This window comes from Bubalus bubalis, chromosome X (genome assembly GCF_019923935.1).
Source record: "Bubalus bubalis isolate 160015118507 breed Murrah chromosome X, NDDB_SH_1, whole genome shotgun sequence".
In the NCBI taxonomy this organism is placed as follows: Eukaryota; Metazoa; Chordata; class Mammalia; order Artiodactyla; family Bovidae; genus Bubalus; species Bubalus bubalis.
In genome coordinates, this window is record NC_059181.1 from 64,278,608 (window position 1) to 64,291,609 (window position 13,002).

At 43.5% G+C, this 13,002-nt stretch overlaps 1 protein-coding gene and 1 non-coding gene across 2 annotated transcripts; both read left to right on the forward strand.

The window, feature by feature from the left end:
* Positions 1–384: 384 nt before the first annotated feature.
* Positions 385–9,650, forward strand: PIN4 (peptidylprolyl cis/trans isomerase, NIMA-interacting 4). The gene is made up of 4 exons (XM_006070030.4): positions 385–531; positions 3,190–3,263; positions 8,751–8,870; positions 9,475–9,650. The coding sequence occupies exons 1-4, from the start codon at positions 489–491 to the stop codon at positions 9,631–9,633; spliced, it is 396 nt and encodes a 131-aa protein (XP_006070092.1). The 5' UTR covers positions 385–488; the 3' UTR covers positions 9,634–9,650.
* A 1,544-nt stretch (positions 9,651–11,194) lies between these two features.
* Positions 11,195–11,267, forward strand: TRNAG-UCC. The gene has a single exon. It is a non-coding gene; the product is annotated as a tRNA-Gly (tRNA).
* Positions 11,268–13,002: the final 1,735 nt, after the last annotated feature.

Here is a 13,002-nt window from a genome sequence, read left to right on the forward strand (position 1 = left end):
ACGCAGGGCGGGCCGGTGTGTAAGAGTGCGCGAAAGGGGTAGGCGGCCGCCGAAGTTCTTCCGGCTATGCCTTTGTCTAATGGCCCCGCGTGATTGGCTGGAACGCCACGCCGAGGGACTGCAGAGGCGCTCCCCTACCCCCACCCCTCCGGCTTCCACTACGCACGCGTGGAGGAAGTGGGTAGGGCAGTTGGGGAAAGGGCGCAAAGAAGGGCGTGTGAAAGAAGCCATAAAAAGCACGGAGGCGTGGCTTCCTGCCCCCGCCCAGCCTTTGGCTCCGCCCCTCTACCCCGGTCCGAGCTTCAGCCCCATTGGCCCAAGAGTCAAAGGACCGGGCCTGCCCCAAGATATGCCTGCTTCCGGAGCCACGGTAAGGATGGCCAATTGTTATGCAGCTTTCTGGCATATGTTTAGGACACACCGGTGGGGCCTGAACGGGCTTTGTGCGGCAACCTAAGCAGTTGAGAGTTCAACGGCAGACTTTGGAAATGCCCCCGAAAGGAAAAAGCGGTTCTGGAAAAGGGGGAAAAGGTAGAGCAGCCAGAGAAACCAAGAAGAAATGGGGTTGGGTGAGGAGCAAGGCGGAGGGAGCAGACCGCCGGGGTCCGGGGCGGAGGCAGTGGGTTGGACTGACCAGGAAGTGATGTTAGAAACAGTCAATACGGACTTCAGTTTTGATTTAAAAGCATGGGGATTAGATGGTGGACAGAAGAGGAGAAAGGATTACAAGAAGTTTGATTTTGTTAGTTTTTTCCGAATGGGCAAAACTTGGGAGTGAGGCTGTCATGAAGGATCCATTAGTTAGGTAAAGCTACAGGGTAGTGAAATTTGGGAGAAAAGAGGTAGAGCAGTTGACTTTGAGTAGGAGAAGGGACATCTTAAGCTTGACGTCACAGAGATGAAGATAGATGTGGTAAAAAGTGGAAGGCAAGGGTAGTTTTTAAAACAGCAAGACAAGTACTGAGTAGGGGTCTTGAGGAGAGTGGTAAGCGTTTGGAATAGTCATTGGGGTGGTGAGAGGGGATGAAACATTTAAAAAAGGATTGCCCTTAGGGCTGAGAGCTTAAGATTGAAGGCCATGAATTTGTAGAGGACACAGTCTGCTCAGTCATGATTTACCTAGTACCATATAACTGGCTTCCCTGGTGGCTCAGAGGTTAAAGCATCTGCCTCCAATGCGGGACACCCGGGTTCAATCCCTGGGTTGGTAATATCGCCTGGAGAAGGAAATGGCAACCCACTCCAGTACTCTTGCCTGGAGAATCCCATGGACAGAGGAGCCTGGTAGGCTACAGTCCGCGGGGTCGCAGAGTCGCACACGACTGAGCGAATTCACTTCACTTCACTTCTTCATATAACTGGCACAGTACAGGATTGAGAAGAGCTAAGTATAACCTGTAGCCAACGTTGAGGTTTTGTTGGACAATGATAATAGAAGGAAAGCAACCCAAGGGAATTAAGAGTGCCACTGGGGACACAGTTCAGATGATCAAGCATGGGATCCAGACTGGGAAGGGAAGGAGAAGTTTGATAGCATAGAAGAACATAGGAGGATAAAGGAACTGAATGGGGGGAGGGAGGAGGTGGTTCTGTGACATTAAAGAACTTGTGTTGTGGGAATGAGGCATGAGAAGGCTGGAAGAACAGAAAGTTGTAGCCAGAGATTGAATTAGTTGTGAGTGGCACAGTTTCATCACGTGCCCCTGGGAACAGGTGGCCTGGAGTAAAAGGCATGGGTATTTGGGAGGGAGGTCTAAAAGAGGGAGGTTAGGCTGTTGGATGATTCCTCTGAATAGATGGTGAAGTCATCCAAGATTAGGGCAGTAGTGAGGGTGGAAAGGAAGCCTGAAGTTGCAGCCAGAGTTCTCAGTCAGAGGGAGTAAAGGGGCATTCAGAAGATGATAGCATCCATTGGGGCAGAGGGTGGGATGACTGGAAGGCATCATTGTTCTAGAGAAAATAAGAGTTTAGTGTAATAAAACTCCTTTGGCAGTAACATTTTCTTAGGCATTTGGTGGTTGGCATTTTGGGTTTTCAGTTTTGTGGAACATTTATTGAACAACTTTTGGGTGCTCGGCATTGGGGTTCCTGAGACAGGATGGAGTCTCCCGAATAAAATTTCAATGGGTCCCTGTTACTTCTAGGATAAATTCCAAGTTCCTTAATGGAGCCCAAAGGCCCTCATGCCCTAACCCTCAGCCACCTCCCCTGGGTTCATCTCACAGCACTCCCACTTCAGATTTGGCTTCGTCCGTAGTTTCCTCCACATACTACACTGTTCCCCTACCCTGGAATTCTCCTCACCTTTGTCCTGTCTTTGCCTGTTCAGCTCCTACTTATCCAAGAAACCTCCTCTAACTGGCTAAAATGTACCTCTGTGCTTCCACAGCCCCCTATTTATAGAGCATAGCTCATTCTCCTGAAATGATCTTTTACGTAACGATCTTCCCCAGTAGTATATGAGCCCCCTGAAGGAAGGTATTATGCCATGGCTTGTTCATCTTTGTATCTCCAGTGCCTGGAACTTAGTTACTTAGGAAATGTTTATGAACTGAACACTTAAACCAACAGTAGTTCTTAGGAACATCAGCCTCTAACAGTAAATATGCTGCCATCAACACAGAAATTGGCAGAGTAGCAAAATGACACAGTAATAAAAAGTAAAATACTGCCCGTTGTGCTAATCTGAATATTGATAACTTCTTAGGAAGGTTATCAGTAGGCAATGTCATTGACTCCAGGAGTTTGGACATGAATGTATTCTTTAACCAAATATGGGTGGTAGGAAATTTGATCTTTATTTAAAACATATTCTTGGACATTTTACCTACTATAATTGTGAGTATCCAAGTACATAGCTGCAGTGCTTATTAGAAATCTCACAAGAGCTCCAAGGTTTGCTCTTGGAAGGCAGGATTTCAAACTGGGTTTAGAGAATCCAGGCCAGGTTTTTGGTGCTCCCATTCAACTATTAGCACACTCACTTGTGTATCCATTTTCCGTGAAGGGTATTTGTAGGGCACAAATTTGTTTTAAGAGGTGAGTTACAGGTTAATTTAGCTTGATGTAAAGTGTCTGCAGAGTTCCCTTTTGAAGCTTGGTGCTGTGATGGAAGTATCAACTCCTGTTGCGTTGAATAATAAGGTGAAAGTGTAGTTTGAATGAGTACTTGTCATCTCTTCTCTAAAGGAAAAGCAGCCTCTGGGAGTGAGAGTTCTGAGAAGAAGGCTCAGGGTCCCAAAGGTGGTGGCAATGCAGTAAAGGTGAGTTACTTGTTCCTTTTTTTTTTATTATTTTAAATATAAATACATATACATCTGTTATTTTGGTACACAGAAAAGGAAAAGAAAGCATGCTTAACTCATCCTAAGGCTAGCCTAATACTGATAGAAGATCAAGATAACACAAAAGTGGAAAATAATAGATCACTCGCTTACGAAAAGTAATTCCTTTGAAATATTTCTGAAATGTTTTCTCAGACATCCAGAAATTCTTCATACTCTAGTATTTTTCCTTAAAATGTATTAAGTCTTTCCAAGTAAGTGACTGAGTTATTTCTCAGAATGAAATACTACTTGACAAAACCAAGAGCTGAGATGAGCAGGCAAAGGCATGGGTCTCATTAGACAGCTTCCTCACTGGTGAGCTACAAGCCAGAGCCCTGACCATGAAAATTAAGGTGGGAGACAATTGCAAATAATTACTTGAAGTTCCTGACATAGTGCCAGAGGTATGTCTGCCCTGGGATAATATAATCTGAAATAGAATTATACCGTTTAATGCTACATAAAAAGGCAATTTCCATGTTTCAGTCAGGATGTGGGATTCCATACTTTGATTCATTCATTCCTTAAGGATTTAGTGACATCTGCTCTGTGCCAAGCAGTGTACTAAATTCTGGGTATTAAAAAAAACAAACAAACAAACAGGTAAGAGATGTTCCCTGTTATTACAGTCTAGTTGGGAGCAGTTAGGTAAAGAAATTTCATTGCTATATGAGAAGAGCTATAGTGGAGTTGTAGCATATAAATGCACCTATATGTATGCAGCCAAAAAGAGAGCCAATGTAAACAGAGAGGGCCATTCTGCCCACTTTTCTACTCAGTGAACCCATAGAAAGATAGAGAGATGGGAGACATGAATTTGCTTTTCATGTATAATTGACCTTCATTCTCATATGAACATCCCACCATGTGAAGTGGGATTCTGGTATCCAAAGATAATTTTCATAAAACATGGTGCCTAAATGCAAGCCAGCTACTTTGTCCAGGCATCCAACTGAAGAAGTGGCTTTAAAGAGGCATCTTGCCCTTTCTGGAAACAAAAATAAGTTCAGTGTGGCTATATTTGAGGTATATGGAAAGGTGGTGGTTGTTCAGTCACTCAGTCCTGTCCGACCCTTTGTGACCCCATAGACTGCAGCATGCCAGGCTTCCCTGTCCATCACCATCTCTCAGAGTTTGCTCAAATTCATATCCATTGAGTCAGTGATGGTATTCAACCATCTCATCCTCAGTCACCCCCTCCTCCTCCTGCCCTCAATCTTTCCCAGCATCAGGGTCTTTTCCAATGAGTTGGCTCTTTGCATAAGGTGGCCAAAGTATTGGAGGTTCAGCTTCAGTATCAGTCCTTCCAATGAATATTCAGGGTTGATTTCCTTGAGGATTGACTGGTTTGATCTTCTTGCTGTCCAAGGGACTCTCAAGAGTCTTCTCCAACACCAGTTTGAAAGCATCAATTAGCTAGGAAAGTCAGTTAAGGTTAAACTCTTTTGTTAAACTTTTCCTTTTGAAATAATTTTTGACTCACATTCAGTTGTAGGATAGATGTACTTTTTATACGTGTACATGTGCCTTTTATCAGGGGCTTCCAGATGGTGCTAGTGGTAAAGAACCTGCCTGCTAGTGCAGGAGATGTAATAGACATGGATTCAATCCCTGGGTTAGGAAGATCCCCTGGAGGAGGGCATGGCAACACACTCCAGTATTCTTCCTGGATAATCCCATGGACAGAGGACGCTGGCGGGCCACAGTCCATAGGGTCGCAAAGAGTCGGACACAACTGAAATGACTTAGCACTATACCTTTTATCCTGTTTTCCCAATGGTAACATCTTACAAAACCCTAGTACATTAGCACAACCAGGAGGTTGACACCGCTACAGTCAAGATCTAGACATTTCCATCATCCCTCCTGTTGCCCTTTTATAGCCATACCCACTTCCCCCCTGGATCCCCTACCCCTGCCCTCCATGATCTCAGAGCAGCAGCTCATCTCTTCTCCATTTCTATAATTTTATAATTTCTATATAAGTGGAATGATACAGTGTGTAGCCTTTCGGGGTTGGCTTTTTTCACTCACCATAAACCTCTGGAGATTTCATTCCACTTGTTGTGTGTATCCAGTCTGTTCTTTGTATTACTGAGTAGTGTTCCATGGACACTTGAGAGTAGTATGTTGAACTTTTCACCTGCTAGGGGATGGCTGGTTTGTCTCCAGTGTTTGTGAAGGCCCCAGTAGCAGAGGGACCCCAAACCCTTCGGCCTTTTAGGGTCTAGACTCCTTCCACACCTGCCATTCTGCTGTAGACCGCACTCTTGAACCCAGCCCTGCCCTGTGTCACTAGAGCTGCCCAGATTCTGAAACCTACCTTCCGATCACAGCTTCCTTCCTCTTGTTTCCCACCTCCCCCAATCCTGTTCTGTTCCTCTCCATGCACAGACCTCTAGGCCCTCTAGCTTGCCCTGTGCTTCACCTTCTCCCAGGCTTTGTGTCTGTTCTCTGAGCCCTGTATGTCGTATAGGCTGGAAACTAGATGGATCATGGAGCCCTGACTCCTTTCCTTTTGGTGATCCACTACGTCTATCTGCCAGACCACAACTCAGGATCAGTCCAGTGATCTCCTTTCTTTACACTCAAACCCAGAACTGCTGGGGCCCACTGGAGAGTCACACAGCCTCGGGGGTTGGGGCCACTGATTCCTGGTCTGTACCCTGATCTGGGCCATCAGAACTGCACAGAGACCCCTTGCCATTTGCCTCAAGCCATCCACCACCCTCCTCCAGTCAATCAGCAGACAGCTTTGTCCAGTGGTTCTCAACCCTGGTATACATAAACTTCACCTGGAGAGCTTCTGAAAGTCTCCATGCCTAGGGATCTACCCCAGACCAGCTGCCTCACAGTCTCTAGGGGTGGGGACTAGATCTTGGTATATTTTTTAGAAGCTCTTGGGGTGACTCTGACATGTGCCAAGGTTGAGAAACACTGATTCAGTCTCACAGGGTTGGTGTGAAGATTTCATGAGATCACATATGTAAAGCACTTAGCACAGTTAGTATTAAGTACTCAATAACTGAAATATTGTTACAATTGTCACAAGAAAATGGAAACCAGACCTATAGTCAGGAACTCATTGACCAGCAAAGTTATCTTCACCACACCTCCCTCCTCATTCTTCTTACCTCTCTTCTTTTAAGGCTAATTTTTCCAGCAGTGCTCTGAATGCCTAGCCTCGCTCCTTCATTTATCTCTACCCTCTTTCTTTGCTCTGTCTTCAACTTTTCCCTCTTTACTGCATCTTTCCCTTCATTCTGAAAATATACCCAGGGATCTTTAAAATATATTAATGCATGTGACTCTTTCCCTCTGACCAGAGCCCTTTCTCCTTTTCTAACTCAGTTAGTTGGGGGAACCCTACCCACATTGCTGCTCCCTGGTGGTTCAGCAGTAAAGAATCTGACTGCCAAGCAGGAAACAGGGGTTCAATCCCTGGGTCAGGAAGATCCCCTGGAGAAGGAAATTGCAACCCACTCCAGTATTCTTGCCTGGGAAATCCTATGGACAGAGGAGCCAGGCAGGTTACAGTCCATGGGGTCGCAAACAGTCAGACACGACTGAGCAACTAACCACCACCACCACCCTCATTACTGTCCTGCTTCCCATTATTTCCTCCGTCAGCTGCTGCACCCTGGCTTCTTCACTTACTGCTCTTCTGAAACAGCTTTTGCTAAGGACCTGGATCCTCATCATTCTGCAGCATTTAACCCTGTTGCCCATTTTCTCCTTGAAACTTTCTCTTGCCTTGATTTCTGTTAACACACCTTTCTCTCTACCTGTCTGGTTCTTTTTATTATGCTTGTTGAGCTTCTTTCTTTGCTTATTGTTTAAACACCAATATTCTCCACCGATGAGTCTTGAGTGTACTTTCCTCCTCTTCTTATTGTGTGTACTACTTCTCGTTCTGTGTAGCCTCCTTGGGTGATCCATCACCTCCCATAGCATCAGCTGCTACCTCCATGCTCATCGCTCCCACATTCTCTCTGGAGCTTGGCTCTCTTTTTTCTAATCTTTTGTCTGCACCACCAGGCATGAAGGATCTTAGTTCCCCGACCAGGGATCGAACCCAGGCCCACTGCATTGACTGCATGGAGTCTTAACCACTGCCAGGAAAGACCCTTGGCTCTCTTCTAAGATGTCAGTCTCATACAGTTGCCAGTTGGTCAGTCACACTTGCAAACTCCACAGGTACTACAGACTAATTTTGTCTAACCCGTCAAACTATGTAAAACCAGAATACTTGCTTATTCATTTATAAAGTGATAGATGGGATCCCCTTTCTGTGATCACGAATGCTGTGTGCACTTTCCCAGTCATTGAACCAGGTTTGTTTTGTGAATGTAAAAGCAGAAAGAGGGAAACAGTGGAGAAGTTTTAGCCAGGCTAAGATAAGGTCTGAGGAACCATCCTCATCCCCCAACATGTATCTCTCTAGTGTCCAGATTGTCCCTGTCTCCCCTAGGCAGTGCTGGACACATTCTATAGAAGTTTGCCTCTCTGAGCCCTGCTTTTTGACACATTCTTTTCTTTGCTGTGTCTGTCTTCTGTGTAGCTCCTCCAGTCCAGGATTCTGTCATCCCCAGTTTTACTAACTGAACCCTGAGGACATGGTTTGTCTGTCTCTAAATTTATAAGGGAGACATCTTTAGGCCCTATCCTAGTGTATCACCTATAATAAGAAATGAATAATGGATTCTGTTTGAATGAGAAATGGGAAATCCTACAAAACATATCTTGACAAAAGCATTTCTAAGGACATAGTGATTTTTTAAAAAACATGACTTTATATAAACATAAGTTGCATTTGAACACTTTTTTCGGGTTGAGTATTCTTAAAATTCAACATATTCTTTAAGTGTTAAATTGTGGAGGGGCTTTATACAATTGGCCTCTTTTGGTAAAAAGTATTTCTTTGCGGGTTTTTTTCATATCATTCTACCTCTGATAAATTAATAGGTAACCTTTATTGAGTGCTAGCTGCATTATCTCAGTCTTCACAACACAGTTACTGTTATTTCAGTGCACAAATGGGAAAACATTTAGATTTAAAACATGCCTAAAACCATACAGGAGAGTGGGGATTTGACTCCAGTACCCAGCTCTCAACCATTATCATGTTTCCTCCTCCTCATGTACCATTGAGGTACATGGTAAAGGATGGGAGCATTCCACAGCCAGGTGCCCATTTTCCACCTAAATCTGAGTTCTAAGATACTGTCTTATACAGGAAATGGGTTTTTGCCCCATTGGGCTATTGCGCACTTGGGCAGACTTCCAGGATTTTCCATTGCCATGAGTGAATGCATTTTTTTCCCCCACTAGTATGGGGGTAATCCCGATGTGACTGCTGTATTGTGAGAGGAAGGAAATCGTTTGGGTCTCCAGGTATTACATGAACATGTTTTTTCCTTGTAGGTCAGACACATTCTGTGCGAAAAACATGGAAAAATCTTGGAAGCCATGGAAAAGTTAAAGTCTGGAATGAAATTCAATGAAGTGGCTGCACAATATAGTGAAGATAAAGCCAGGCAAGGGGTATGGTGCACTCATCATTTAAAATGTCTCTCATGGAGGACACACAGCAGTAGGGATTATTTCTGTTTTGCCATTAGTTTTAGGCATATCTTAAAGATCTTAAAAGCAGAAATGTCCAACTTGTGAACAGTTGAATACAGGTCACCTTTGTCTAAACCTTGGCATAACCAAATTTACACAGCTAACAGATACCTAGGGCTTCCCTGGTGGCTCAGATGGTAAAAATCCACCTGCAATGAGACCTGGATTTGATCGCTGGGTTGGGAAGTTCCCTGAGGAGGGCAGCCAGCAACCCACTCCAGTATTCTTGCCTGGAGAATTCCATGGACAGAGGAACCTGGAGGGCTACAGTCCATGGGGTCACAGAGTCAGACACAACTGAGTGACTAAGTACAGAGTAGACACCCAGCAACATTGTGAGTGCTTGTGTATGCAGCCTGGGGTTGGACCTCTTCCCCATTTTGTGCCCATTGAGTCTTCTTCTCTCCAGCCCAGAAGAATAAACCTAGGAACCTTAGCATTCATGTTGGGAAGTTTTCAAGCTACAGTAGAACTGTTCCCTCTTCGGGGCCACTTGATATCACATATCTTTTGGATTTTCCAGGGTGACTTGGGTTGGATGACCAGAGGGTCCATGGTCGGACCATTTCAAGAAGCAGCATTCGCCTTGCCTATAAGTATGCTGGATAAGCCTGTGTTTACAGACCCTCCAGTAAAGACAAAATTTGGGTATCATATTATAATGGTTGAAGGGAGAAAATAAAATTGTATGAAAGACTACATGTTTTATACATTATTTCTTTAAAAGGTATTGAATAAGCATTGTATTTTATGAACTCTGTCATTGTGGGTTTGTGGGTACAAAATCAGGTGGGTAAAGGTTGGTGTGCACAACAGTAGGTATTTAGTTGATGGGCTTCCCTGGTGGCTCAGACGGTAAAGCATCTGCCTGCAATGTGTGAGACCCAGGTTCGATCCCTGGGTCGGGAAGATCCTCTGGAGAAAGAAATGGCAACACACTCCAGTACTCTTGCCTGGAAAATCTCATGGATGGAGCCTGGTAGGCTACAGTCCATGGGGTCACAAAGAGTCGGACACGACTGAGCGACTTCACTTCACTTCTCTAAGATAAGTCAAGCAGACTCCTTTTAAACCTGTTAGTCCTTTCCCTCCAAGAACTGCTTTATCTGATTCTCAGTATATCCCATAAATTAATTTAGAAAGCTTCTCTAGAAAAGTCAAATATCAGCTCATACAATTCAGACTGAATTGGATATTGAATAGATGGATTAGCATATGAATATCATAAAATAAGTTCCTAGACACTTGTTTTATAAAGTAGCCAACATGATCTGCCAGGACAGTTGTTATTAGCTCCAGTGTCATAACATAGCACATGGCACATTCAACATTATGGCCATTCAACATTAACTCCTTTCTTTTTAAATAAACATTTGTTGGAAGAAAAAACACTCAGTTCTTCTGTCAGTTTTTTGTACTAAACAGTAGCCATTCACCAACTGCTGATTAAAGGGAAAAATGTGGGCGTTCCCTGGCGATTCAGTGGTTAGGACTCTGAGCTTCCACTGCAGGCGTCTGGGTTTGATCCCTGGTCAGAGAACTAAGATCTCACAAGCCACAGGCCAAAAAAGAAAAAAAAAACAAAACAGGGATGTCAGCCTAAAAACATTCCCTCATCCTCAAATGTATGGGTTACGTTATGACAGTCCTCTCCAGGGTCAATGTTCTGTGTATCTACATTTTTTAAATGCCACTTTTAAGACATAACAAAAAAGCATATAAATATTATAAATACTACACTTCAAAAATCAAAGTTTGCGAGTGCAACTGTGTGATTATTAACAGTGATTTTTTCAACACACTGTGTTCTCTCTCGGCTGCATTTGACATACCCACATTATGCCACATAGCAGCAGTTCACCTTAGAGAGTTAAGTTTCCCATTTTAGACATTTCTGACCACCTGTGCTTCCATGCAGTATTCCCCACTGAGCAGACTAAAGGCTGCCCCCTCCCTAGAATACATAGATATAGCAGCATCATACAGAGGGATGATCAAAATAGTAGGTATCAGATGAAACTGCTTTAAAACCACATATAAAACACTCTCTAAATAAGGGCTATAAATTCTGAAAATCTTGAAGAAAATTCTGAAAAGATTGTTCATTTTAAATGAATACATAGAACTACAAAGAACATCAATTATACTGAAATTGAGTAATCAAAAAATAGTTTAATTGTTTTATATAGCTCTATTAATACATTGGGATGTAGTGGTAGGACTAAAAACCACTGTGAGGGAATTCCCTGGTGGTCCAGTGATTAGGACTCTGCACTTCCACTGCCATGGGCCTAGGTTCAACCCCTGGTCAGGGAACTAAGATCCTCCAAGCCATGTAACATGGCCAAAATTAAAAGATAAAACCCACCATGATTTTGTGGTGGTGAATATCAATGGTGTTTTGAAATAGCTGCAATAACTATGGAATCTCTGATTTCTATTATCAAGAAAGTTGTGGTACTGCTAATATTTCTGTACTTTGTTGCCAACATTCATAATGAAAGGAAACATTAAATTCCAGATAGAGTACAGTAGTGGGGGAGGAGGGGGAGATGTAAGTCTTCCCATCCAGATTCAGACATGTGAATTCTTCAGTTTAAAAATCCCTGCCTTAGATACTGTTTTAACATTTTACCACGTACATGTATTCCGTGCCCCTCCCCCACCAAACTGTCATAATAGGTACTCAAGAAGCACTGTTGTTTTTCAGTGAGAAATACATCTAGGACCTTTAAGTCTTACTCTTCAGATCAAATGGACACAGGCCCTGAAAGCCTCCTGGCAGGCAAATAAATCACGTGGGGGCCTTTTTTTTCATATCAAGGGAGAGAATTTATCAGCTGAATTTTCATGAACATTGTGTTTGATGGGAGACTGAAAAACTTTAAGATGTAGGACACAGCCAATGATGCACTTGCATGACGACAGTCATTCAGTTCTTGTAGGGAAACTGGAACTGGAGATAGATGCAGACTATGAATTGCTGAATCACAGTATTAATCGGATTTTTTTCAATGATACATACTCAATCATATCATCCTCTCTAAAGTAACAGTCGGCCCTCTCTTTCCATGGTTCTGCATTAGCAGATTCAACAACTGCAGATAAAAAATATATTTAATTTCCAGAAAGTTCCAAAAAGTAAAACTTGAATTTGCCATGCACTGGCAACTATTTACATAGCAGTTATACTGTATTTACAAACTTTGCAACTTACATTTATGTTGTATAAGTAATCTAGAGATGATTTAAAATATAATACATGTGAGAATGTATGTAGGATATATGTGAATACTACATCATTTTATATGGGCAACTTGAGCATCTGTGGACTCTAGTATCAGCAGAAAATACTGCAAGCAATCCCCCTTGGATCTGAGGGACACCTGCAATAATTTCTTTTGGTAAGAGCAAAGTTTTGTACTATCAGATCAGATCAGATCAGTCGCTCAGTCATGTCCGACTCTTTGCGACCCCATGAATCGCAGCACACCAGGCCTCCCTGTCCATCACCAACTCCTGGAGTTCACTCAGACTCACGTCCATCGAGTCAGTGATGCCATCCAGCCATCTCATCCTCTGTCGTCCCCTTCTTCTCCTGCCCCCAATCCCTCCCAGCATCAGGGTCCTTTCCAATGAATCAACTCTTCGCATGAGGTGGCCAAAGTACTGGAGTTTCAGCTTTAGCATCATCCCTTCCAAAGAAATCCCAGGGCTGATCTCCTTGCAGTCCAAGGGACTCTCAAGAGTCTTCAACACCACAGTTCAAAAGCATCAATTCTTCGGCGCTCAGCCTTCTTCACAGTCCAACTCTCACATCCATACATGACCACAGGAAAAACCATAGCCTTGACTAGACGGACCTTTGTTGGCAAAGTAATGTCTCTGCTTTTCAATATGCTATCTAGGTTGGTCATAACTTTCCTTCCAAGGAGTAAGCGTCTTTTAATTTCATGGCTGCAGTCACCATCTGTAGTGATTTTGGAGCCCAGAAAAATAAAGTCTGACACTGTTTCCACTGTTTCCCCATCTATTTCCCATGAAGTGGTGG

Bases quoted from the DNA above. Each gene is read 5' to 3' on its own strand.
- PIN4 (XM_006070030.4), top strand. From the start codon at position 489: ATGCCCCCGAAAGGAAAAAGCGGTTCTGGAAAAGGGGGAAAAG. The intron at 532-3,189 runs GTAGAGCAGCCA...TCTTCTCTAAAG, and splicing joins TTCTGGAAAAGGGGGAAAAG to GAAAAGCAGCCTCTGGGAGT. The intron at 3,264-8,750 runs GTGAGTTACTTG...TTTTCCTTGTAG, and splicing joins GTGGTGGCAATGCAGTAAAG to GTCAGACACATTCTGTGCGA.